This window comes from Athene cunicularia (genome assembly GCF_003259725.1).
Source record: "Athene cunicularia isolate RWA chromosome 4 unlocalized genomic scaffold, athCun1 chr4_part3, whole genome shotgun sequence".
NCBI classification, from domain to species: domain Eukaryota; kingdom Metazoa; phylum Chordata; class Aves; order Strigiformes; family Strigidae; genus Athene; species Athene cunicularia.
This window is the reverse complement of record NW_020799100.1, coordinates 5480672-5507877: the sequence shown is the minus strand read 5'-3', so window position 1 is coordinate 5507877 and position 27206 is coordinate 5480672. Positions and strand designations below refer to the sequence as shown.

Below are 27206 nucleotides of genomic sequence, written 5' to 3'. Positions count from 1 at the left end.
GTAAGTATAGAACTCCTAGGTAGGTCTAGAAAACTTATTGCCTACAAAGTCCCTTGTAATGCTGCGAATGTTATAAAGGGTGATCTTGTCCTGAATATTATGCTCAGCTACTTCATTGCCATTTGATTTATTTGTTTTATTATTATTTTGCACCTGCTGCTCATTCCCATGCAAAAATCCCATCCAAGTGGCAGCTTCCTCTGAGCTTAGGTAATAACATGCTTTTGAGCTAACAGTGAGACAGATAAATAGGTCTTATGTCAGTCAAAGCAACATTAGAACTTCTTTGTTTGCTATATTGCATTAACCGTGGACAGAAGTAAGGCAGAGAAGGACCATTGGTGCCAAGAACAGTTGAGAGACCAGGTCTTGAAATACTGTTCATGTGAACTTGTGGTCACAAAGTTCACTTGCAGATTTGGAGTTCCTGAATGAGGAGAAGCACATTAGCAATAGCTGTGGCAGCTTGCCAGGGGAGCATGCACATCGAAGCAGCTAGTACATCCATTTCTTCGTTTTGTTATCAATGGATGAAAATGGGAAAGGACAATCTTGTAGCTTCAAATGGCTTAATTTAGAGAAGACCACTGGTGCCCAGCCTTCTTGCCAGTAGATGTATAACCTCCTGCAGAAGCATAAGGGGCAAGTACATCATGCCCCTCCCAGCCTGAGCAGAGGTCTAACACGAGCTGCAAAGCAAGTCCTGGTCTGTTCCTGTGCGTGTTGGAGGCATGCTCAGAAACAGGTTGAGCATAAGTGCAGCCCCCCAGCTAGAGGCTCCTGGTGTAACAGCTGTGGAGTGCTGTGCCTTTGGGTTTGGAGCCTCCAAGTTGGAGGCTTAAAGCCAGTACAGGTAACTAGGTGGAGACTTGTTCCTGCCTTGTTGCGGTTTGATTTATTTGCCACATATTGCTGGTCTCAGGGAGGTTTATAGTTCTCGGTGGACAAGCTCTTCTGTGACTGAAGAAAGCCCCTTTACAGCCATTAGCATGGAACATTTGGCCTCTTTGGTTTAGGAATGAATTTCTGCCTTGTCCCAGTAACTCTTGCATTTAGGCCTGATCTTTTTTTTAAAGAGAAATATAGAAGGAAAGTGTTGAGAAAGGTGATAGGCTGCCTTCAAGCTCTCCACACTTAGCCTACGCTCTGTCAGCCCGAGTTGAATCTCGTGCTTCAGAGCAGGTCTTGCAGACTGATGCAGATGGCTAGAGCCTGTTGTTCACATCCCCTTGACATCTTCTATGCTATTTATGCTCCAGGAACGTCAGCATTGCTTAGGCTTTTATAAGACTTGGTCTACTCAAGGAATTAATGAATTCCTGGATTTGGGAAGGGCGTTGTTGAATTACTTTATTCAGAGGCACCCTGACAGTTTGTCACCAAATTCCCCCTCTCAGTTCATTAATCTGTGTGGAAATATGCAATGACCTCACCTCTCTCCCTGCACAGAAAAACATTTCAGTGTGCTGCTGGATGCTTCAGCAGGTGCTTAAAATAGCTGTGTTTCGTAACAAGCTGGGATTTCTCCCTTTACTGTGGAAAAAGGGCTTGCTGTGGTGCATGAGTATTCGATGAGTTGTCTCTAAGCAGGTGGCTTCCACAGCCCCAAAGAAGCAGCTAATGTCTTGTCATCCAGAACTTCACACGAATGCTAGGCCTGCGTGCATCTCCATCGGGGGTTCTGTGCACCCTTAGTGGTGCACCACTGTTAGTCATACCCTGAGTGCTCTGCATTGGTAAGGAAAAGATAGAGCTAGAAGTCTCTTTGTGTGCTGGGTGGCTTCTTCATGCATGGACTAGATCCATGGATGGGATCATCTCATGGGACATCAGAGGTCTCATCACTGCCATGCCTAATGCACCATCCTTTCCTCCTTTAACTTGGGTGTCTTGGGCAAACACCTCTTGTGCAAGGAGGAAACATGCAAAGAAGTGACTGTGATATTGGGATAATCGTCCCTAGTCTCTGCCCCAGAAGGAGGACAGAACTGGGCACTGGAGACCTTCCACACATCACTGGGATTTTGTTTGGTTGGGGTTTTGTTAGGTTTTTTTTTCCCAAACAGTGCAGTTTCTCATTGATGCAACTGGAGAAGCTGAAGCAGAGGGTGCAATGACATGTCCTGTAGCCAGGCTGCCTTTACCCTCCTCCATAACCACTGACACCTTCATGACTACATCTGTGAACACCCCCACTGTGCATCTGTGGGAAATATCCTTGCCTGTGGCTCGATGCCTGAGCTGTAAGATATGTGTGTTGTCTCCAAGTAATACCAGGTTCCGACATCTGTGTAAATGACTGACCATTCTCAGGCTTTGACTGGCAAACCTCTTCTGTAATGGTTCCTTGTCAAGCATGTTGGCCTGCGGCTTTACTCTGGAAAATCACATTCATTTTGTGTCCTGTCCTCCTTTCAGCAGACATCCCAGAGGATCACATCCACCAGCAAATAAGTGATGCAAGTGATGCAGACTACTAAGATCTCTTTGCCCCATTCATAGAAGAACGAGTGGTTTTCCCATTAATGCAATGAGAATTCTTATTAATTCATGAGAATCCACTGATGTATTTGGTCTTCATCTGTTGGATTTACAGACTTGCTAATTTTTTTTTTAAATTATCTTAAGTATTTTACCTTATGGTTTGAGGCTGCCCTGAAACACCATGTGGACATTCCTCTTAAATGTGCTGGATCAAGATCAAGGGGCACAAAACATTTTTCTTAAGCATTTGTCTTAGGTGTGTGTTGCCACACAACTTCCTTGCTGCTAAACATCACCAGACTGAAAATAGGGCCTGGATCCATGTTGCTGCTAATGCCTGGATCTCCCAGGTATTGGGCTTGAAATTGAGCTGTAAAACTCCAGTTACTTGGAGAAGGTGGGGGCTGTTGCTTGCCCAGACTGAACAAAACAATAAGCCCAGAAGCACTGGCCGATCAGTTTGGGGCAGTTCAGCAGTGCCCCTGGCTCACTGCCCTGCCTGCCTGCTGTCCCAGTGCTAAGCAGCACCTGGCTTTGTTGCTGTGCTTCCCACCATGGTAGTTTGTCCCTGATGTGGGGACAACAGTCTCTGAGAGCTCAGAGTGCCGGGCAGGCAGCTGGGAAGCAGCAGTCTCATCGGCTGCTCCACTTTAATCTCTGCTGTTTGAGCCAGCAGCCCTTGTTGCCCGCGGCACTGCACCAAATGTTACTGGGCTTAAGCAGAGCAGGGAAAGATTTAAGCCCAACTTTTCGTCACGTTTGCATCTGCTAATCTCTGCATGTGCCTTTGCTTGTTAGTATCGGATTTCTTAAACCTTTGTTTTCTATCCCTGGATCTTAAAATATCGATTCCAGGTTAGTTGACTCGTTCTTGAATCACTGCAGCTTGTCTTGTGCGTTATTCTGGGTCCTGAGGAGTTGGCCAGTTATTTGACATTTGCACCCGGATCTTCACTGCCCCCCTGGTTTATTGACTGGATTTGTGTCTGCTTAATATGACCGGTCCAACTGTAGGACTCTTCCAGCATTTCTCATTTTGCCAACCCGTAGAAGTGGAGTTGGATACGCCCTACACTGATCAAAGACCTTTCTTGGTGTGACACAGAAGTACTGCTGCATTTCCCCTCCCAGTCTGTGTTTCCTGGTTGAAGTCCCTGCTTCTGGCCTGGCTGAGGTGTGCTCTGGCCTAGAAATTTCTATTTAGTGTAGCTAAATAGCTTAAGGCTATGGAGAAAGGAGATGGGAAATCGCACTCCTGGCTGACTTAACTGAGCTGAAATAAGAACAGTGTTGTCAGTTATAGCAGCAAGAAAAGCTGGTTTTGCTGGCGTATCTTATTCTGTTGGCTGGGCTGGTGTAAGCTTTTCTTCTGGTAGAAGACCTTGCATCGTTACCCCTGGAAATGAGAGAGAAGGCAGCAGAAAACTGCTAAATCATCCTGAGTATAATTCTCTCCTATTTCATGCTTCACAGCAAGATATTCTCTGAGTTGAAAACTTAGGTGATTGATCACACCTTTGGTCCTGGAGATGCTAGTGATGTGGTCCTGCTAAGTTTGTGTCTGGAAGCTCCTGAGTGTTCGTAGGGCTGTTCCAAGACAGCAGCGTGTATCCTCATCCACCAGCCATTTCTCAACATCACTGGGGAGGGGACAGAATTCAGAACTCATCCTTTTGGTTTCTACACATGCTTTTAGTGTCACATAAGGGATACACTTCATAGTTCCTGCTAGTGAGAGACTCCACTGATTCCTTGCTGAAGGAAGAGTACTCACACATCCGCAGTATGTTCTTTTGCTGCTTCTGGATTTAATTGTGTTCTGTCTATGTAAAAAATGTTGGATATAATCCTGATCTAAATGCTAACAATATGTTGTTTTTCAGCTTGGTTTTGGGTCGTTTCTTGGAATAATTGGATCAAACTTAATAGAAAACAAAAGGCAAATGGTAAGTTCATTATAAGAACTTTTTTTTTTTTAAATGACAGTAATTCAGATTTTGTATGTAAAGAGTATTACTGATTTTCCTAACTCTGTCAGGGTTGTGTTGCATACCTCTTGAGGGCTAAGAAATGGTTTCTGGCAGCCCAGGAGAGCAAGGTTGTTAACCCAGATATTTGTAAATTGAAAAAAAAAATGCTCAAGGAAGCACAAAGTGACTATACACAGCCTCATTGAACACAGTGGGATTTTCTTAAAGGGCTTGAGACTGAGCATTTGGAGTTTTCGGGAGAGTCAGTGCTTCACAGTCTCCTGCCCAGTGCTTACATAATATGACAAATAACATATACATAATACATTTATTTTGAAAGATTTTAAATAAATTTGTAGAGGCTTGGGGCTCTGCAAAAATGGCTTTTGGCCGCTTTCTGTTCTAAGCAAAGAAGATGATTAAGCAGGTGGTGTAACAGCCAGTCCGGAGACAGGAGGTGAAAGCTCTTAGAGGGCCCAGCAGAAAGTCCTTCCTGAGGACAGAAGTGCTCAGAGCTCTCTAGGTATGTCTAGAGGATAATTCACTCATGATACCGGCATGACAAAAAACATGAAGACTGGTGTAACTGAAAAGCAACCAGCTTCTCCAGTGTTGCTGATTAACATGTGTGTTGCTGGGCCTTGTTTCCAAACACATCTTCAGGTAGGAAGGAGAACCAAGAAACTTTGCATGCTGTAAAGCAGCAGCTGGGGACCTGAGAAGCAGAGAAGGTGCTGGCTAGACCAGATGTGTGGACCACAGTGCTTTCAGGTTCCCTCTTCACACTGCAAGGAGGCTTTTGTGTGCTGGGGCTGGGCGGCCACTGTCTAGGCAGGTCTCTGGTGTCCCATCCCGTGGGAGCAACATTCAGAAGAGAGCAGGTGGGCAGTGAACCCGCAGATAGCACAAAGCAGATGAGACCGACACTGCTGATAGGATACGATCACAACTGTGCTTGTGCTGGGGCGGGAGGGGGTCTCTCTGTGCAGTGGGGACAGAGCTAGCCAAGGTTATCCCCTTTGGCAAGCACAGGAGAGTTGTGTGGTCTTGACTGGGTCTCTGGTGACCCCTAAACATGTCCTGCAGGTGCTGTTTCACAAACCCCTCATCTTCCTGCCTGTGCCTTAAGGTAGGGACTGTAGTGCTTGGAGGTGTCAGTGACAGGGCTTAGGGTGTGGGGAAGTCTTTTGGGAGAATTTAACAAAAGGTGCAGGTAGAGAGAGATCGAAAGGAGGTGGTACCCGATGTGGTCTCGGCAGGCTGTCGAGCTCAGTCTTGGGCTGTCGAGCTCAGTCTTGCCTAGCCTGTTTTCTCTGCTTGCCACGTGTGGCTGGCTAGAGGTAGCATGTGGGGAGGTACAGTCCAGCTCCTGGAGCACCCTGTGGGCATTCCTACCTCTGCTTGGCTCTCCTCTCCTGGGCAAGTGGCTGCAATCCCCCTCCTCAGCGGTTGCCCCATGCTCTGGCAGCAAGATCTCTCTAGCCTTCCTCTCCTTAGGTTGCACAGGACTGAGGGGGGATTGTGCTGTCCCTGCAGCCTGTCCCACTGGCCCAGCCCTCTTGCCTGCTTTTGCAGGGATGGAGCTGCCTCCGTGGGGGGCTCAGGGATCAGATTAGCAGGGTGTGCTGCTGGCCAAGGCTAAAACACGTTTTCCAAGCTGCAGAGGGAGTTGGGAGAAATTCCTGCTTGTCCTGATCAGAGGCTTGGCTGGGCTGCCTTGCCCTTGGCTTTGCAAGTATGGTGCTCCCTGCAGAGCAGGAGGGAGAGGGTGAGACAGACCCTGTAGGAGAGGAAAACTGCTTTTCCCACAGTCAGGCAGTGTGCAGGGGAGGTGGGTTTCCCAGTGGATATTTTTTGTTGTTTTTACCCTGGCTCTGCAAGAGCAACATGTTCTGTTCTTTCTGTCCTAGCAGGTTTTCCAAGCCTCTTGCTCATCTTGTATTAGCAGCACGTCAGGGTCTGGTTGAGCAATCACTCACCACTTTATGCCAGTCCTGCGTTCTTCACAGGAGTGCCCATGAGTGACAGCGTGGCTCTGACTTGACTTATTTCTTTCTTCTAAAGAGCCCTGGGTAGCCCGTGTTTATTTTTTTCATCTCTGTCATTTCGTGTCCTAAAAAGCACGCATGACCCAGCTTTGCAGGGATTGCGTCACTGCTGCCTCGGTTGGCAGCTGGTGTGTCTCTCCTCTGACTGCAGAGAGGACATGCAGTAGCTGTCACTTACTGTCCCCGTGCTTTAGTCACATCTCCTCCTTGCCCAGGAGCACTTTACAGTGGCAGTTTTGTCCATTACATATTTCCATAAAACCACCGGCAGTGCAGGATTTTTTTTTTTTAATCTTCTGTGAACTTACTTCCCCTGTGTCCTAGTTTTCTGAAAGGCAGTCTTGGTGTTTGTTACGCAGTTGCTCCACAGTGATGACAGAAAGAGCTAAAAGCAACAACATCTGCTGCAGTGTTCTTGTGTGTGTTTCTGCCCATAAGCTGGCTGGGGAGAATGAGGAGTCAAGCAACCCAGTTGTGGCCGACGGGGAGAGCTAACCTGAAGCAGCACTCCTTGCTTCTCTCCAGCCTGCTGACTGGAATAGACCTCTCGTGTTTTTCCCACCCGAGTGTATTGGCTTTCATGCTGTGCGTCTGCACTTCCCACTTGTCAAAGTAAGGGAGAACTTTCATCCCCCCAGGTTGGGCCAGAGGCACTGCCTGCCCGCCAGCGCTGCAGGCAGCTCTGAAGTCAGCCAAGCTGCCTGCTCAGCAGTTCTCAGATCAGGAGTCAGCGTTTTACATGCCTTAGTGACAGTCATCTGCGCCATGGAAAAGTAATAACCAGCTGCTTCACAGCACATGTGTTTCTGGACTGTGGCCTAAAGGGAACCTCAGCCCAGGACACTCCTGCTTCGTGGTTCCTGCACTAGCTGAACGCAGTTTGTCTTGTCTTGTCCGAACGCGACCTGGTGCGGCTGACTTTGGCAGGAGTTAGATGAGCGAGCACCAATCACTAATATCACACAGCTCTTGAGAAGGGCTCCTGCTTGCTACAGTGACAGTATTGGCCGCCCCAACCCAAAAATCTTGGGAAATCGTGAGATTAGTTGAAAACCATGGGATTTTAAAAATTAATTTGTATGGGTTTATTTCCTGTTTATCACAAATTCTCAGTGTTTGGTTTTCAGGCTTTTCTTTCTCCAGCTGAAAGAGAGTAAACTCTGTAAATAAAGTGAGCAAATCCATTTCTAACACCGGATGCTTATATTGTACTAGGGATGTTATGAAAATATTATCATTAACTTTGTATTCTTTTAAATAACCATATTAGCTTCTATCTGCAAGCAGGGGTGACTGACAAATACCCTAATTGTCTATATTTAGTGTTTGGCTCACTTCTTGTCTCCAAGGGTCATGCTATCTAGGGAGAATATCCTCTTTCATGTATGTATGAAATAAAGGACAGTACAGATAGGAACTAAACTTGCCTTAAAATAACCGAAGCCATAAAACCTATTTCTTCCACCAAGACTGTAAGAGGCTGTGCTTTCTCCCCTTGCATGGTTTCACTAGTTGTAGTAGTAAAACAGTGTGACTGCTGTAATGGACAGTGCAAGTTATGATCCACGTGTGGAGATGGTGTGGGTCTGAGTGGGGAGGAAATACTGATGTTTATAGCTGGCAGAAACTAGGTCCCAGCATAGGACCTGATCCTGGAAAACTTGTCACCTGCTGCCATCTGCAAGTACTTCGTGGCACAGCATCTAATACTCCAGTAACTGCTTGTTACTAGTGACCATAACTTGTCATTGGGTTAATTTCACAGTCTGCTCTATCTACTGCTGCAGGTTTTGTTTGCAGTAGGACAGCTTACATCTTGAATACTTGCCTCATCTAGAAAACCATTTTATTTTCTCTCATTCTGAAACTAACTGAAGTAAGCAATTGTATAGGGACTGTTTCCATGGTCCCAAGTGAGCCCTCCTGTATCTTCAGTCATTGCTCAACCTGACCTGGTCTGCACGTGGATGTTGCTGGAGGAATGTCTGTTTTCACTGAGGGAGGTTTTGGTAAAAACAGTGTGATTAACCTAAAAATCCTGAGATACTTTAAAAACACATGTAGGATCCTTCTGGCTTGTATTTGTCAAGGGGCATGGCTTGTCTTTCAGAGAACTGGATCTTTGTGCAGCGGCAGGAACCAAGGTTTTTGGTCAAACTTAGCACCTGGAGCTTTAAAAATCAATCCTTGTGTCAGGAGATCCAAGATACCTGTCAGTGCTGACCAAGCTAACTCTTGTTTTTGTATTTGTGCTATTTGTGATTTTTACTATTGCTGAATGCTCCCGATGACCGTAGTCACCTTTGTACTTGTGGAGAAGCATTTTTTAACAGCTGCCAGCGACTGACACTTGAAGGCTGTGATTGCTGGAGTGGAAAACCACCAGGGAAAAAACCCACTAAAGCTTTCAGTTCTTTAAATGGAAATATTGCTGTTCCCCAAGCTATGTCTTTGTGAACCTGTCTGTTTGAAGGCCACGCTTGCCCTCCCGCCCCAGTTCTGTTGATATCCCCTGTGTGCTTTGGCGAGGGGGATTGGGATCAGTATTGGGAGCTCTGTGGTGTGATGAGCTGGTCTGGAGCCTGCTGGCAGCAACTGAGCTGCCACTCAAGAGCGGGGAGAGGGGTCATGGCAGCACTCGTGCCTAGTTCCCCCAGCTGAACACCGGCATTTCAGCAGAGGTGGTGTTTAAAGTGACATAGCGGGAATAGAGACTTTGCTTCTCTTACCTGGATTGGGATTTGATCATTTCTGGTTTACCTTCTGAATGCTTTTACCCTAATGGGCAGGATGGGGCCAGTGGAAGAGGATCAGACCTGTCTGACTTCCCTCCTTGAGCTGAAGGTGGAGATCTCTCTCCTTGCAGCTCCCCCAAGCCAGGGGGAGGCCCCATGGGCTGCGCTAGCCACAACCTGGCACCAAGGAGCCCAGCCAGGCTGCTGTGAGGGTGTACAGCACCTGTGACCTAGGTGGTCTCGGGGGGTCTCATGGCTTTGTGCTTATGCATGCATGAAAGCATTGTTTCCTGAAAGCGCAGTCTCACCAGAGAGGTTCACATACAGCAATCTCCTGTGTCCTTACAGCCTGGGAGGTGCTCACAGGAGCAGTGAAGAGTGCTCCAGGATGGGGAGAGAGAAGAAATCCCCCTCCTTTTTCTCCGGGCTGTAGTTAAGGACAGTAGCAGCCAGAAAAGGAGGTGTATCCTCAGCCTAAGTTTAGCACTTTGGAGTCACGGAAAAACTTGCATTACAATATCCAGTCCCCAGAGAACCAGTCTGGCACAAGGCTGCTACTCCTGCTGCCTTGCAGGAGCAGATGCTCTTCTTTGAGATGCGCATCCCATGGCCTTCAATGAGACCCGTCTGCAAAGCCTGGGCAAACATTTGGGTCATTGATTGCTTGAAGGCTTATTGACTGGGGTTTACGAAATGCTCAGTTGTAGAGCAGCAGATGATACTTTGCTTTGTTTTCCTTTCTCAGCTGGTTGCATCGATTGTCTTCATCAGCTTTGGTGTCATTGCTGCGTTCTGCTGTGCCATAGTAGACGGTGTCTTTGCTGCCAGACACATAGTAAGTGCTTCCCAGGAAAACACAGGTCCTGCAATGCTTTTACTCTACAAAAAAAAGTAATGGTGTCTGTAATCCTGTGTCAGGCCACATCAAACCCTGTAAATATGCCATGTGCTGAATGCTGTTTTAAGTCATAAACTTTAGAAAAATGTATCAGTTTTTCAAAAATGTTTTGAAATTAGCAGCAAGCATTAAGATCTTAAAACTTTGCTTTACTTTTTGTGTGTCCTTCATGTGTTATACTGAGTCTCAAAACTGTAAGATATAATGTGAATTACAGCTCTTGCCAAGGGACAGTCTATGAGCAGTAACATCTATTGAATTTTAAATGTTAGCAGAGGTCGTTCTTAATGCTGATTGAACTGCTGGATGGTGTAGAATGAAGCAATTTGATACGAAGCTCATTGAGGTGTTACAGTATGAACAGGAAGCACTTGCAGTAGGTTCTCAGTTTCCATTCAATGGCTTAAAAAAATACGAGCTACTGCTGTCATGATCAATCCACTAGTACAGTGGGATGTGCAAAAGCTTCAGTTAGTAGTATAGAAATGAAAAACCACAATTCCTTTTCAACTTTCTATTTGGAATTTATAACTGCAAACAGATTTTTGTCCTGCAACTCTGCAGTTTGATTACTTTTTTTTTTAATTTTTGGAAAAATGTATTAGAAAAACAGATTTGGGGTTTATTTGTGATCAGAATGGAATTTCAGAAGATCAGAATTACCCATGAAGTGGAAACTCGCCATGTCAGCTGTGTGTTATTCTCCTTGTAAAGCCGGCTCCCCTTTCCTGCCCCTGAGTGTTCCAAAGGTAGAAAGCAAGCTGGATGGCAGGGTTTGCTGGCAGAGCAAAGGGCAGCTCTGCTCAGCTGCGTGATAGGTCTCCAACTGTTTGGATGCAACCATCAAGTCTTGGCCATCTCTCACCCCCCTTTTGAGGGCATGTGAAGCATTAGCTTTGATCGAAAGGTGAAGCTCCCTTCGACTCCTGATACTGGCTGTGTGGGTCTGAGCCTCACAGACTTGTTTTGGGATTTTTAGGTGCTGACCGCATGGGTTGGGTGATGGCATGAGCTGACACGTCCTCCTGTCTTGCCCTGGGGATGTCTGCATGTCTGAGGCAGCCAGAGCTGAGCAGTTGGCATAACAAGGGCTCTGGTTTCTGCCTCTCGATGAACAGACTTGCTTTTGGCCTTGCTTCACCCCCTAACAGCCCAAAAATGTCACAGTCTTGCTGGAGACGTGCTCCTGCCACACTAGCACATAGCGTTCCTCTTACTGCCTGCCGCTGCCCTGCCATCCCAAGCTGTGGATCAGATGCCCAGAGAGCAAGTCCAGCTGCTCCTGGAAAGGGTTTACTGGTGTGACTACACATCCAGTGTTGCTTTCCCTGAGATTTTGCCCTGGGGACCAGGCTGCCCCAGAGTGAGACATTAATGCATGTTTGCAGGCTGAGCCTCCAGAGCTTTCCCACAAGTCACTCAAGAGCCCCAAAAGCCAACAATTTAATGAGAAATTGGTATGATTCAGCATTAAGAACCCTCAGAAACACATCAGGCAGCTCTGGGATGTCTGGGGCTATGAGGAACGAATCATTCGATTCGGGGTGGCTGCCCTCACGCAAACCAGCCTAACTTAAGAGCCTGCTCCTCCTGTGCTAGCTACAACAAATACGTGCTTCCAAGGACCAGGGTTAAACATCACCTGGGGCTCAGGGGGGCCGGGGTGGCGGGCTGCTGTGGGTGGGGGCAGAGCAGCCGCTGTACTGAGGTGCTGATGCAAGAGCAGGATCTCCCTAAGCCTGGTTCCCCACACCAGCTAGCTGATTTTGATTTTGCTGCAGTGCTAAGCCTGGTGCTTTTTTGTCGGCAGGATCTGAGGCCACTCTACGCAGGGCGATGTCAGTACTACTCCAAGAGTACAACCCCACCTGAGGTGAGAGCGGGTTCAGCTGTGCTGTCTCCATGAAGGGGCTGGCTTCATGTTGCAGGTGGAGGAACCTGCTGCCAAGCTGCTGCTCCAGTGTCCCGGAGGTCTGCAGAGCAAGGAAGGGTGGGAAGCTGGGCCTGGAGCAGGAGTGGGATGCCGGGAGGACTCAGGGAGTGGATTCCTCCATGCTTAGTGTTGCCACATGAGTGAAGGAGCATGTGGAGGGGAGGGGATGTGGGATAGGAAAACACTGGTTTCTCTAATCTCCTGTAATGAATGTGCAGCTGAAGCAGGATGGTAGGTTAAGAGTTCAGCAGTAGTTTCTGTGGATACAAGCAATGTATACCAGCCTCTGCACCTGTGCTGTCTATTGTCTCTAAAGAGAAGCCCACTGGGGACGGATCTTCCTGCCACATCCTGATAGTGTCTGTGGACATCTTTGACTGCCCTTGCAGTGCACTGAGAGCCTTTGAAATTTTCTTGCAAGTTCCCAAGTAGTTTTGAATACCCATAAGATTCCAAATTAAAATGCCTGCTTGAGGTGCAAAGTACTACCTAGTGGCATTGGTGGGGTCCACTTTCTTTTCAGCCCAAAGACTGTCCATGTGAGCTTGGGTGTTACTACTACCCATAAGTAGGCAATTAACTGCTTCAGTCAGTTATTCACCAGTATGGGAATCTTGCTTTCAGTCTGTGTCATGCTGTTGACTACTCTTTGCTCTGTTGCTGTGTGGTGAAGAGTGTTAGTTCAGCAAGGTCTTGGCTGCTTCTAAGAGCTGCACAGCCCCTTTCCTATGCAGGCATATGCTTATCTATGACTTCCCCATGGTGAAAGGAAACACTGGTCTGTTCTAGTCTAGCGCATCTTTATTCCAGTATAACTGTGTATCTTGTAGGAACTTTGCTGCAAGATAAAGAAAGAAAAAGTCTGCCTGGGGCTAATCTGGAGATCAGTGCAAAATCTACATGTAGAGCAGGCCAAAGAGCAGCAGAAACCGTGTTTGATGATTATGCTCTTATGTGCTTTTATGTTTTTTTTTCTGTATTCACACAGGCAATCTGTCACCCACAGCGTCGTGCACCCTGCACACCGAAAATAAAAACCAACACCTGCTTCTGCTGTGACCTGTACAACTGTGGAAAGTGAGTAAGCTAAAAATACCGTTCCTGGCTGTGGGAAGGGCAAGCATTGGTCATGCTGGTTTGCAGGTGTCTAAAGGGCCAGGAGCAAAGTTATCTGTTCATGACAGCTGTTGTGGGAAGGGATCTTAAGCTGTGGTTGCTAGCCACAAGGACTCTCAGACAAAAGATAACCAAGTTAAAGGGGTGTATGAAATACAGTAAAGCCATACTAGCTACGGGTGAGCACGCTCTGGGCCAGCCCAGCTGGAAAAATGAAGAGGGCGGGAGTTTCCATTACTTCAGTGCTTGGTGCCTTCCCTAGTTTTACCCTTGAGTGTCTCTTGTCCTAACACTTTCCTTCTCTGTTGGCACTGCTTGTTTTCTGGGGTTTATTTTGTTTTAGAAGATAGAAGAGGTAAAAACTGGGACACTGTTCCTCCTCACCTTGTCACCGTTTCATTCCCCACCTTGCTAACAGGGAGGAGAGTTTGCAGGCTGGTGCCACCTGGACGTTCATAAATCAGTGCCCTTTCTTCCCAGTGAATATCTTTCATGGTCACGAGAGATTGGAAGGTGTACCAGCACCGTGCAAAGATGAGTCAGAAGGGTGGTTACCAATCAAGAACCACTGCATAGTGATCACACCATCATTAGATCTGGCTCCTGTGCCCAAGACAATTTACAGCATGTGCTGCTTATATCATTTGGAGTGTCTAATGTGTGTCAGCAAGCAATTAATTAACTGATCTTTTTAGCATTGGCTCTTGCCTAGGGCTGTTTCAGGCTTGGCATTTCTGACAGTACTTAGTTGGGCTGGCCCCACTTAAATCATTGGTTGTGGTAGAGGAAGATCAAAAGCTGCTGTTGGGAGAAGGTGGTTCCACATGCTGGGAAGGGTAATCCCTGGTCTCTGTAGGACTTTGTTTCTGTGGAGGCCACTGCAGAGGGGTGAAGCTCACACTTCCCTTTGACGATTTACTGAACACAATCCCTTTTCATTATCTGAAGACAGCAATACACAGAGAATGGAATAGAAAAACTTTCAACTTTTCTGTTTGGGCTTTTTTTTTCTTTTCCTAGTAAGGCTGCCTCTGACCCATTTTCCCCTCTCTGACCTATCAGTTGTTACCATCTCAATCTTGCTTAGTACCACACAAGTGTTCTGTGCTGAGGAGGTGCTGGTTCTTTTGGGATCTCAGTAAGAAAGGCAAGGACACTTAAGGCTGGTGAGCTCACATACTATGTAAAGGATGGAAAGTATAGAAAAAGTGACAGCAATCGTGCATCCTTCCTGATGCTGGGAACACTGGCTGTGGCAGCATTGGACTAGCCCCTTCCTGTTAATAAGTACATGCTGTACTTATCTCTACCATGCTGAATGTTCTTGGTGGTACACCAAGGCTCGCTGAGAGCTTTGCACTCACACATCTCCATAGGAACAAGCTCTTGCAAACAGCACATAAAGGTTGTATTGTTAAAGGCAGTCACGGTATGTGCTCAGGTTATACAGAGGTCATGCAGGCTAACATACAGGTTTTTACAACCTGTGTTTACACTCTGCCTCAGTTCTGCTTAAAATCTTTTTCTCCTTGCAGAATCACAGAATCATCTAGGTTGGAAAAGACCTTGAAGATCATCCAGTCCAACCATTGACCTCACCCTGACCATTCTCAACTACACCAGATCCCTCAGTGCTGTGTTAATGCAACTCTTAAACACCTCCAGGGATGGGGACTCCACCCCTGCCCTGGGCAGCCCATTCCAACAGCTACAACCCAATCTGTAAAGAAATGCTTCCTAATATCCAGTCTAAACCTTCCGTGGCACAACTTGAGGCCATTCCCTCTTGTCCTGTCGCTTACTACAAGGCTAAAGAGGCTCAAACTCAGTTCTCTGCACCCTCCTTTCAGGTAGCTGTAGAGGGCCATGAGGTCTCCCCTCAGCCTCCTCCAGACTAAACTCCCCCAGTTCCCTCAGCTGCTCCTCATACGACCTGTGCTCCAGACCCTGCACCAGCTCTGTTGCCCTTCTCTGGACACGCTGAAGTCATTCAATGTCCTTTTTGTAGTGAGGGGCCCAAAACTGAACACAGTGATCAAGGTGCGGCCTCACCAGTGCCGAGTACGGGGGTCAGATCCCTTCCCTGTCCCTGCTGGCCACGCTACTGCTGACACAAGCCAGGATGCCATTGGCCTTCTTGGCCCCCTGGGCACACTGCTGGCTCCTGTTCAGCCGGCTGTCAATCACCTCCCCAAGTCCCTCTCTGACTGGCAGCTCTCCAGCCACTCCTCCCCAAGCCTGTAGCGCTGCTGGGGGTTGTTGTGGCCCAAGGGCAGCCCCCGACATTTGCCCTTATTGAAACTCCCCCAGTTGGCCTCAGCCCATGGCTCCAGCCTGTCCAGGTCTCTCTGCAGCCTCCCTACCCTTGAGCAGATCAACGCTCCCACCCAACTGGGTGTCATCTGCAAACTGACTGAGGGTGCACTCGATCCCCTTGTCTAGATCATCAATAAAGATGTTAAACAGGAGTGGCCCCAAAACCCAGCCCTGGGGGACACCACTTGTGACTGGCCACCAACTGGATTTAACTCCGTTCACCACAACTCTCTGGGCCCGGCCATCCAGACAGTTTTTTACTCAGCAAAGCATGTGCCCATCCAAGCCATGAGCAGCCAGTTTCGCCAGGAGAATGCTGTGGGAACAGTCTCAAAGGCCTTACTAAAGTCAAGGTAGACAACAACCACAGCCTTTCCCTCATCCAATAAGCAGGTCACCCTGTCGTAGAAGGAGATCAGGTTTGTCAGGTAGGACCTGCCTTTCACAAACCCATGCTGACTGGGCCTAGCATCTGGTTGTCCCACATGTGTTGTGTGATGGTACTAAGGATGAGCTGCTCCATCAGCTTCCCAGGCACCGAAGTCAAGCTGACAGGCCTGTAATTTCCTGGATCATCCTTCCGACCCTTCCTATAGATGGGTATTACTCTGGCCAATTTTCAATCTGTCAGGACCTCCCCGGTCAGCCAGGACTGCTGGTAAATGATGGAAAGTGGTCTGGCGATCACCCCAGCCAGCTCCTTCAGCACTCTCGGGTGTATCCCATCTGGTCCCGCAGACTTGTGTGTGTCTGTGTGATGCAGCAGGTCACTGACTGTCTCCTCCTGGAATGCGGGGGGGGGGTGATTCTCCCAACGTCTGTCTTCTGGCTGAGGAGGCTGGATTCCCTCAATACAACTAGTCTTGCTATTAAAGACTGAGGCAAAGAAGGCATTAAGCACCTCAGCCTTTTCCTCGTTGCTTGTTACCCTGTTTCCTACTGTGTCTAGCAGGGGATGGAGGCTCTCCCTGGTCTTTCTTTTGCTGTTGAAATAGTTACAGAAACATTTCTTGTTATCTTTGATTGCTGAAGCCAGATTAATTTCCAGTTGGGCTTTAGACCCACTCTGCATAGCCCCACAGCCTCTCTGTAATCTCTGTGTGTGGCTAGCCCCTTCTTCCAAAGGCTGTAAACTCTCCTTTTCTCCCTGAGTTGCAGCCAAAGCTCCTTGTTGAGCCAGGGTGGCCTTCTCTGGCACTGGCTTCTCTTACAGCACCTGGGGACCACCTGCTCCTGAGCCATTGACACTTCCTTCTTGAAGAGCGCCCAGCCTTCCTGGGCCCCTATACCCTTCAGGACAGTCTCCCAAGGGATCCTGTCAAGCAGGTGCCTAAACAAGTCAAAGTCAACCCCTCATTGCAGTGTCTTCAGCAGTGGCCTGCTACAACAAGATACAGAAAAAAGAGAGAGACTGAAATTGAGTAATGAGGGAAGGAGGGTGGCTCTTCTGAAAGGGGGCAGGTTCCTGCAGGCCTTGCAGAGTCTGCTGGGGAGCTAAGCCTGTATCTCCTGCTTCTTGGCCTTAAATACAAGCCTGTTCTTCCCCCGTTTCCTCAAAGCCCTCGGGCAGTTTGAGCCTAACCCGATATATGAGCTGGGAGATAAGTCATCCATCAGCCCTTAGTATTGTTTGTCCCCAATAAATATGTTCCCTTGAGGGAAATTTGCTGTAGTCCTTACATCTGTTAAGCTATGCCAAAGGCCAGCTTGTTCCCCCACGCAACGGTCAGAAAGAAGTCATTACTGAAGAATCTAACCTGCGAGATACCAGCCTACGTGTTGCAGGAGCCACTCTTCCCTTTCCAAAATACTGACCTAAGTGGATTCAGCCAAGTTTTCTCCATCTCTTTTCTGTGTGTGGAAAAGCTTAAAATGTGAGCAGAAGGACCTGTCTCTGCCAGGGTGCTGGGGGTCCTGCAAGCCCATGCCATGAAGGCTGCAAAGGTCAGGCAGCTGGAGCAGAGCTGCTGGCTAGATGTGCCTTGTGTCCCAGCGCTGGGGTGCCAGGCAGCCGGCTGTGCTGCCCTGTGCCCTTACACCACCCAGGTGCTCGTGGGGCTGTGAGGGGCAGCTGCCACTCCTTGAAGCACAGACTGATTTCCCTGGGTAATTCCAAGACCGGTTTGTTCTTGGGAAGCCTCCAGGATCTCTGGAGATTGCAGATGATAGAAATAAGAGGCAGAGTCAGACTCAGGATCATTTGAGTATTTGCAGGCCTTGCAGGACTTGTTTGTTTCACAACAGATCAAGCCATTTTCTGCTGTGGTCATGTAGGGAGATCTCAGATGCCACAAGCATGGGATCCAGCAGGCTTTATCCCCACTTCCTCGGTAGTTAGGTCCAGAGTATCATTAAACTGCAGAATGCATTTTACTTTCCAACAGAAGTGCTCAGGCTTTATGATTTGCAGTGCATTTTTTTTATCATTATTGTTGTTTTTCTAATCTAGCAGAGTAGAGATTTCTGGAGGCTACTATGAATACATTGATGTCAGCAGCTGCCAGGACATCATCCACCTTTACCACTTGCTTTGGTCGGCAACGATTCTGAACATAGTGGGGCTGTTCCTGGGGATCATTACAGCAGCGATACTTGGAGGCTTTAAAGACATGGTAAGATGGTACCAATTTCTCTGTGCATTAAATTAAACAAATCAGACAAATTGCCTTTTAAAAATAATAATGAAAACAGCTATTGGTATTTCAGTGCAAATGGTCTGTGCATCACTGCAGTCAGGCTGGAAAGAAGGGCATGAAATAACTGTAAGGAGAAATTGGAAATGATTCACTTTTCTGATCTGGTGTCACCACCTGAACACAATTAGAAAAGATGAACAGAATTGGGAAACTGTATTTTCCAAAGGTGTTGGTAATACTGGGATGAATGAAAATAAGCTCTTTATTAAAAATGGTTCTTCCTTTTCATAGCATTTGGCCTTCTACAAGGAAATGTGTGGTGGTTGTTCACAAATTGTTGATTCTATAGCAGTAGTAGGGTTCTGAGCTTTACAGACTGTTTAAGCAGCCATATTGGGCTGAAACTCCCCATCTAGTTTCTTCATGGTGCAGAATCCAAGAGGGTAAACTGGGGACCAAAACCAGGTGAAAGATTGCAAACTTCAGATATTGAAAAAAATGCTGTTCTGACAACGTGAGCTTTGAAATACTTTCACTTAACCAAACTGCCTGTTACCTTCCATACAGTTTTGTTCTGCAGAGGTCAAATCAATGGGGAAACCCAAACATTTGACAGATAAATTTGGGGCTTTTTTTCAGTGTCTTGTGAATAATACAAAATGAGACACTCAGAAAAGAGCATTTGTTGTCCTGGCAATACATTTTTCTTACAAACAGATTTTGGGCCCTGCACTAAGGGTGCCTTATTTTAGAACTCTGAACTTTCCTACACTCTTTTCAGACTCCCCAAGATCTTCCCAAACAAAACAGGAGATGTGTTCCCCGCTGTGCATCATGGCCTTTTGAGATTTGATCCACACCAGACAGCCTGTAAACCTCTGCAGAAAAAGATGCATGGAAGTGTCTGTGAACAGCAGTACAGAGGAGCTGAAATACGTTGATCTCAAAATGCACTGAACACCAGAGTAATCAGAATTAATGGATTCTTTCTCCTACTTGTGAAGGTGTAATCTGAACAGTTGTTTTGTGTGAGTACTGGTGTGTACTGGGCTATTGCCAGCTTGTTCTGTGGCATCTGAGAGGAAACAATAGGTGCCTGAGGAATGAGATGACCTCAGGACTTGCCTGCTGCCTAAGAGAGAACTGGATTGCCAGTTGCTAATTCAACAGTTGAGCTGTAAAGACACACAGTGCTCTTTTAAATAATTTCTGCCTTCATTCAGCTGACAGCTTTCTGTGACTTGGTTAGTAGCCTGAGATTCTCCTCTTTTTGTTTTAACAGACTCCTTCCCTCCCTACGCTGAACTGTACGGTTGAAAATGCACACCCTTCAGTGTCCTACTACTCAAGGCCACAAGTGACATCTTACAACACCTACTACCACAGCACTCCTCACCTGCCTCCCTACTCCGCCTATGACTTTCAGGTAGGGGACAATACAGGATGTTTTCTTGTTTAGCAGTAAGGTTAAATCCAGCCGGTCTGCAGGACTCTGGAGGCCTGTCTTTCCATCATTCACACAGTTTAATTTTCCTGTTCCTGCAGATAATACCAAATCTTTCCTCCTAGACATTGGTCATTGGCAGTGCTCTCTCTTACTAAGGCAGTGTTTTCCTGAAAGCTGTCCTTGAAGAGAAGGCAACAGAATCTGCTGCCTGCCTCTCCTGTTGTTCTCTGGTAGAGGCCACATTAAAAATAGGCATTGCCTCTGGCACCTGCAATGCTCTTGAGGAGAAAGGCAAAGTGAGGCATTGAGGTGCTGTTTTTTATGAGGCCAACTGTGCTGTGTGAGAGAAGCAGATGAACTTTTGGAAACAAGCTGTTTGAGCTCCTGAAGACACATACTGACTGAAAAGCTATTCTGTCATGGCTTTTTTTTCCACACGCTTCAGCTGGTCTAAGAACAGTCCTTGCAAACATCACCTCTGCTGTAATGCATCCCTTCCTCTTCTGAGTTATGGAGCTGTGCAGTTGGAAGGGGTGATTTCATGTGAACTTTGCTGTCAACTTCAGCTTTCATTTGTTGAAGAGGAGGACATTTCTTCCTCATCTCTTTTGTCAGGTTTTACCACAGTGTTGGTGTTAACACATCATACATTTTCTTTGCAACCATCAGGGCTGGAGACTTTTTTTAACAAGACCTTAAGGTCTTGGACATCAACTAAGAGGAGTGCTCTGTGATAGCGACCATCTCCCTCATCAGAGCCATGCATTAGAGGTACCGTGAATCGAAGCATTTCTGGCTTTACTGCTACTGCCACTAGACAACGCTGTTGTCAGGGCTTCCTAGAAATATTTGAACACCACATCAGAATTTCTAGGACTTACTTATACAGATTTTTGATTCATTTTTGAGATTAACACAACCTGAGACAGTCGCTAGTGTTGTATAACTTTTTGCAGTTACAAAAATGTTAACCTCAGCGCATACCAAACCAAGCTCTGCTGTGAAGTCCTCAGCCACTCAGCTGGTACTAAGCGCTGTTTACTCAGGGTTTGTCTGTAGTGCAGCCACAGTACCAGCAGAGCTCAGCATGGGTGGATTTGCCCTGCTTTTCAACTAGAAGTACTGCTGGGCCTCTCCTAATGCTTACAACACAGCTGGACAGATGAAAGTCTCTCTGTGTCTCATTGCTGTGAGCACAGGTGTTGGCTTAGGAGCTGGCACAAAAGCTGGGCATAAATCAAGGTAATCTAAACTTAAAATAGCCAAGTCTGTCTTTCAAATGCAATTCCAAATGTGAGCTTTGCTTATCTTTCAGGGAACTTGAGGGCCTGCAGGGAAGCATTAGCTGAGGCCTCTGGCTGCAGAGACTCTCTGTTGCCTTGAGCCCTACTCTGACCCAAGCAGTGTCTGTACCACCCTGACACCTTCTCCCCTGCCATCCTACAGCACACAGAGCAAGCTCAGCCTTGCCTCTCAAATTCCTTTCAAAGGCTGCACTCCCTCTGGTGCAAGAATTGGCCAAGTCAGTGCTTTCCATTCATCCCACACGATTTTCACAGAGAAAGAAAAAAAAAAACAAAACAAACCACTCCAGAATTTGTAAGGAAGCCTGTGCCCCTGCAAGAGCCTGGCTTTCACGCACAGCTCTAAAACCACAGACCCAGCTCTCTGGTTTATGAAGGAGCACAAGCTGATGAGTGTTGCAGCAGCCACCACTTGTGCCATGGCTAACGACCCTCCACCCACCTGGCTATGGTGAGGAAGGCAGCAGGCCTTTGCAGTGGGCCATGATGGAAACCAGGCAGGAGGAAAGGGCCCTGGTGGAAGTAGTGCCAGTACCTTACTGCTCACTGGTGTGCTTGGTTGGGGGCAATTGGGTGAGAAGTGTCAGTCCTGCAGCATTTTGACTTCTGCAGGCCCTGAGCCACGTTTGGTGATGATGAGAAAATGCTGTGGCAGTGGCCTTCTCTTTCACCCCCTGCCAGAAGAGGAATTGGTGTCATCTTCCCAGCTGCCACCTTTGTTGACAGAGCCAGGCTGCTGCCTGCAGCCGGTGTGAGCCAGGCGTGCTTGCTGCCATGGCAGCTCTCCTCCAGGACTGGTGGCTGTGGCTGAGGCAGTTGGGCGCAGGCACTCTGTAATGGTGAAAGCCAGGGCTGTGTTTGCTAATGAGTGCAGGGGCCGTCTCACTATGGCAGTGCCCCTCCAAGTGTCTTTGCAGTCCAGGGGCTCCCACCCATTGGGCTTGAGGTGAACTGGGGCGTGGTGGAAGAGCTGTTGTGTTGTTTGAAATAGGAATGGTTTGTATGGCTTCCTGTGAGGCCCTCAATGAGCAGGCCGGGCTTTCATGGTCTATATATCTGTTTAATAAACTGTCACAGGTTGGTGTTGGGGAATGTCGTGCCCCACTCCCAAGCAAGTACAAGCGGGGAGACAGTAATTCCCTCCTCCCTTAGAGTGGCACACTTCACTGACCAGTAATAGTCAGGTGAGTCAGGCAGAGGAAAATCAAACCCAAATTTTAATAATCTCTTTCTTTATCCAGTGTTCTTTAACAACTTAATAATACTCAATACATATCAATCATACATAATGATATAGAAATTAAGAAGGCAAGAGGGGGAAAAAAGAGAAAGAGAGCAGAGGTTAAAGAAAGATCATACAACCTGTCCAGTGGTCAGGGCAGTAAGCAGCTGGGGTCTCAGGCTGGCTGAAGGGAATTGCAAAGAATGATTTTTGCCCCTCTGCCTTATATATCTTACATTAATACTTAGTCGTAGAGCATGTAGCCTTATGATTGGTTTCTTCAGCTCATCTACTTGCAGTGTCATAATGCATGTAAATTATAGAGGGGGGGGGCTGGTTGACATAATACAGCATAACAGTGGGGGAAAGGAAAACTCTGGTGGTTCAGCAAACACTTTTAGTTCCACAGTTTTTAGGGAACTGCTGAGTCTAGCTTTTGATCACAAATTGTGATGGTATAGCTTAATATAGATGATAGTTCCTAACTTGTTAATAGTACAAGGCTAGTTCTGGAGTTGCTCAGGCTCTTGACATGAATCTAGGCCGTAGCTTGTGGTGACAGATAAGCAGCGAAGGGAGTGACAGAGGCATTTTCTGCACAGCTGGGGCAGCTCTCAACAGATAGTGAGTGACTACCCAGCCTCCACCTAGTCCCGCTCTCCATCACTGCACAGTGAGCGCAGCCCCTTCTTCAGCAGATTGTTTACAAATGAGCTGAGCCTCAGGGAGCGACACAAAAAAGGTGCTGTTTGAAAACAACCTGCTATTACTGTAGAATCCGTCATCCCTCCACCCACCAAGGTGAAACCAGGTGGTCACCTCTGACCTTGTACACGGTCACAGCTGCCTGCTGCTCGGCCTCACGGGCCCTGGCACAGCTCCCTTGGCACACGCTGCCGTGGCCCTCGCTGCACAGTGCAAATCCTCCTCATGCTCCTGTCTCTGCTGGGACCTTACACCAGGCACATTTGGGGTTTGCAGTCCGTGCCCACAACCGAAAGGTGGTGAAGGGGTGCATGGTGCCTGCGTGCCAGAGCAGAAGGGTGCTCCGCTCCAGCGGGCTGGTGGCATGGCTGAGCGCTGTCCAACACGGCTCGCTCTGCGGGGCGCTTGTTCAGGTGGGCCAGCATGAGTGTCAGGGATAAAATCACAGTGTATTAGCAGCCAGAGGAGCAAATGCAAGTGGCTGTATTTCGTTGTCTATGTGGCCTGTTTCTGGACAGAACCGAACCTGTGCACAGGTCTGACAGCGCCAGCGACATATGTCTTGAGACTTTAGACCCAAGGTGTTTTTGATAACACAGGCATTTTGGAGAGCAGAAATTAATCTTCAGGTATACACAAATTTTGTTTTTCCACCTGCTATGGTTTAACCACAGCCAGCAGCTAAGCACCATGCAGCTGCTTGCTCACTCCACCCTGCTTCCAGTGGGATGAGGAGGAGAACTGAAAAAGAAAGTAAAACTCCTGGGTTGAGATAAGAATGGTTTGATAACTAAAAATAAAATAATAAAATATAATGATAATCGTAATGAAAAGGAATATAATAAAAAAGAAGAGAGAAATAAAGCCCAAGCAAAGACGAGCGATGCCCAGTGCAGTTGCTCACCACCTGCTGACCGATGCCCGAGCAGCGATCTGCCCCCAGCCAACTCCCCCATTTATATACTGAGCGTGACATTCTATGGTCTGAAATGTCCCTTTGGCTAGTTTGGGTCAGCTCTCCTGGCCATGCTCCCTCCCAGATTCTTGTGCACCTGCTCTCTGGCAGCGCATTGGAAACTGAAAAATCCTTAATTTAGGATAAGCCCTACTTAGCAACAACTAAGTATCAGTGCGTTACCAACATTATTCTCACACTAGATCCAAAACACAGCACTGTACCAGCTGCTAGGACAGAAATTAACCATCACAGCCAAAACCAGGACACCACCTTCTCAAGCTTTTTACTTACTGAAAGAATAAATTATTTAGTTAACTTCTGGGGGTCTTTTACTTGTAATGAAGAGATGTAGCAGAGTAAAAAGAAATTATTTGCATCCTGTTCATTGTTGCTAGTAGCTGATGTGTGAAATCCAAGATTTGAGAAAGAGTCACCAGTTTTCAGTTGTCCAGCCTCTGTGAAATGCAGAAGTGATGAGAAAGGAATTTTTTTTTTTTTTTAATACCTTTTTCAGTTTTAAGTCTAAGGAGTCTCATTATGCAAAACTGTTACTTACAGGCTGTGCTTACCTTGAATGCAACAAGTTATTTGAATACTTATTTGTATGTATATAAGTTTTGCAGAAGTGAGCCTTGAAATGTTAAATTTGCACTACTCGGTAATGAAGTATTGCTTTGCTGTGGTCCCTTAAACTAAGAAGTGGTTACATTACAGCCTTCTTGCTGTCTCCCTGCAGCATTCCAGCGTGTTTCCAGCCTCCACTCCTTCTGGCCTCTCCGATGACCCCCAGTCAATGTCGCCATCTCCCAGCTATATGTGGTCCTCTAACGCGCCGCCTCGTTACTCACCACCGTATTTTCCACCTTTTGAAAAGCCACCACCTTATACACCATAAAGAATGTGGGAAAGAAGAAGAAAATATTTGCCATTGGAGTAATTGTGAACATTTTGTAGTTATATTTTACTGTGGGAGGGAGCAAGAGGATAGATATAGAAGATAATTGTAAATACAAATATTAGATTGGACTGTTCTTTCTTGCGAGACTTATTTCAGAGGTTTAACAATGGGGTAGGAGGAAGGGGACATACTGCTGATGCCTTGCAGTGTCAGTGAATAGCAGGTGACCTAAAGTCCAGCCTCCTTGTTCTACTACAAGGTTCATGTAGTCCTCGGTTTTTAATAAAGTGATACAACACAGATGATAGATTCTGGTCTGCCTTACTCCATCTTGTGCCAAGCTGCAGTAAGGGTGGCCAAGATCGATCGCTGCCGGAGAGTATCAGTCTGTTTAAGGGGAGGGTGCTTGCAGACTGCTCGACCTGACACTTGTTTGGCCTTGGGGTTCCAGCTGCTGGGAGTCTTTTGGGGCCGCAGAACCTAGCTCTCACATTACTTGTTGGTTACAGCCTATGCCCTGGAAGAATCTTGGAGGGAACCACAGCAGTGTCTCAAACTTTAACAGTAATGAAAAGAGATAATGGATATTTTCATATATGTCTAGCAAAACAATTGGAATATTGCTTTTTTGAGGAGAAAAGCTTTAATAGGCAAGCTGGTTTTATTTCAGGATGCTTTTTGAGATAGAAGGTGAAATGGAGTTGTCTCTCTCTGAAATCTATGTAAGGAATGCTAAAGTCAAACAGTTTGGGTGGTTGCACTGCCTAAATCTTCCTTGTATTCCTACAAAGAGCATCAAGAACTGTCCACAAGTCACTGAAACCGTGCAGTGAAAACATTATTACTACATTTTCTCCCCTTTTGTTTGGTTGGGATTTTTTTTTTTAAGCTGGTACTTTTAACTTTTTTAATGGACTGAATCAGCACCCTGAATAAGCACTGTTTTAGTAGCTGTATTATGGGCTGCACATAAGGAATAGCCACTACTAGTTTTCCAAGATTTAAGTCTCACATGGGTAAGATTCAGCACCCAGTAATATAGGATGAAACTGATAGGAATTTGCAATTATTGTTGTGACTTTCATTTAATCTTCAACTGATGACTGTGCTGATTGATCTAGATTCCAACAGATTTTGCATGCATCCTGCATAACAAAAGGTCAGCTTTGTTATGTGACACACTGTCCTGTAGAGTGTGGTTCTACTCTTGGAAGTGATTTCAGATGACAGCATTCAGATCTGAGCTGCTCAACCTGAGCATTCTCAGCTGCTTACTTCAGGGATAAAAATAAGTTATTGACATTTTACTCCCTTACTTCCTAAAGATATAATTTCCTTGCCTTCAGATGGTTGACCCTAATCCTCAATTGTCTACCTTTACTTCCAACTGATGCTGACAAAAGGTACCTAAAAGCTAAATCTGACTTTCAGAATCTAGAATTGGAATACTTGCTAGGAGGGAAAGGAAAAAAAGAAAATCCCGTTGGATTTTAAATGGTGGCATCTCTCTACTTTTAATCTAAAAAAAAAAAATGTCTCATGGAAAACAAACACTGAAGTCTCTGATCTCACTTTTCAAAGTACACCCACACTTTATAATGCTGTTTTTAATCTTATGCCTTTGCAAAGCCTTTAGGCTAGGCTGTGTGTTAACCTTATCATTTCCACTGTTAAATACTAATCAGTATATTAATAAGCTAAAGGATGACACTTTATCCAGAAGCAAGTGTAACTTTTCTCTAGTAATAAAGAAAAATAAATGGCTGGAGAAGAGAATACAACTCACGGGATTTAAAGCAGTAGTGTATGCAGAACATATCCTGGTAATATTTTGTTTCGCTGTACATTGTTGAAGTGCAGCTCCTATAAATTTGCATACTGGAAATAACTGTATACTAGGGCATCATCCATTTTATGTTATATTTTCCTGAATTAAATCTTGATAAAGAGATCATGGGCAATTTCAAAATAGACAGTACTTCTCCTGATAAAACTCCCCACAAGTCAGAAGGGCACGTTAAAATCAAAAAACATTTTGTTGCTGTATTTTTCAAATAAAAGCTAACAGTCCTGTCCCACTTCTGGCAAACATACTCTACCATTTGTGCCTGTCAAATAAATAGGGCTAGGACTAGGGGACACTACAGGACAGGACTAAGAAACTCATGAGGGGAATGTAACTTAGTGGGCAGAGTAACAATTAGGAAATGCTTGTGTCATTGGTTTTGAGTTGACAAATACTAAACCTAGGAAATTACCCAAATTCTCTTTTTTTTCTAAGAAATATTTAAGCAAAAATTACATTGCTGCTTTAAATTCACTTTAAAAGGACAAGTCCATTTTCACATTTAAAAAAGCACTGGTGGGATTTTCTGTTGAATGACTTCTTTCCTTCTGCTTGAGTAAAACTAAGCATTTAATGTAAATGCAACATTCTGCACTGTATTCATCATTTCTTATGAGAATGTCAAGATTGTGACCCATATGTACCCTTTTATTACTTTACCAAAGTTAAATAAAATTGTGTGACTTTTGT

The 27206-nt window shown here is 46.3% G+C and overlaps 1 protein-coding gene across 1 annotated transcript; it reads left to right on the top strand.

The window, feature by feature from the left end:
- On the top strand, positions 1-27206 carry TMEM255A (transmembrane protein 255A). The gene is made up of 8 exons (XM_026848891.1): positions 1-19; positions 4368-4430; positions 9983-10072; positions 11946-12008; positions 13057-13145; positions 17950-18112; positions 19419-19562; positions 24509-27206. The coding sequence occupies exons 2-8, from the start codon at positions 4428-4430 to the stop codon at positions 24665-24667; spliced, it is 711 nt and encodes a 236-aa protein (XP_026704692.1). The 5' UTR covers positions 1-19; positions 4368-4427; the 3' UTR covers positions 24668-27206.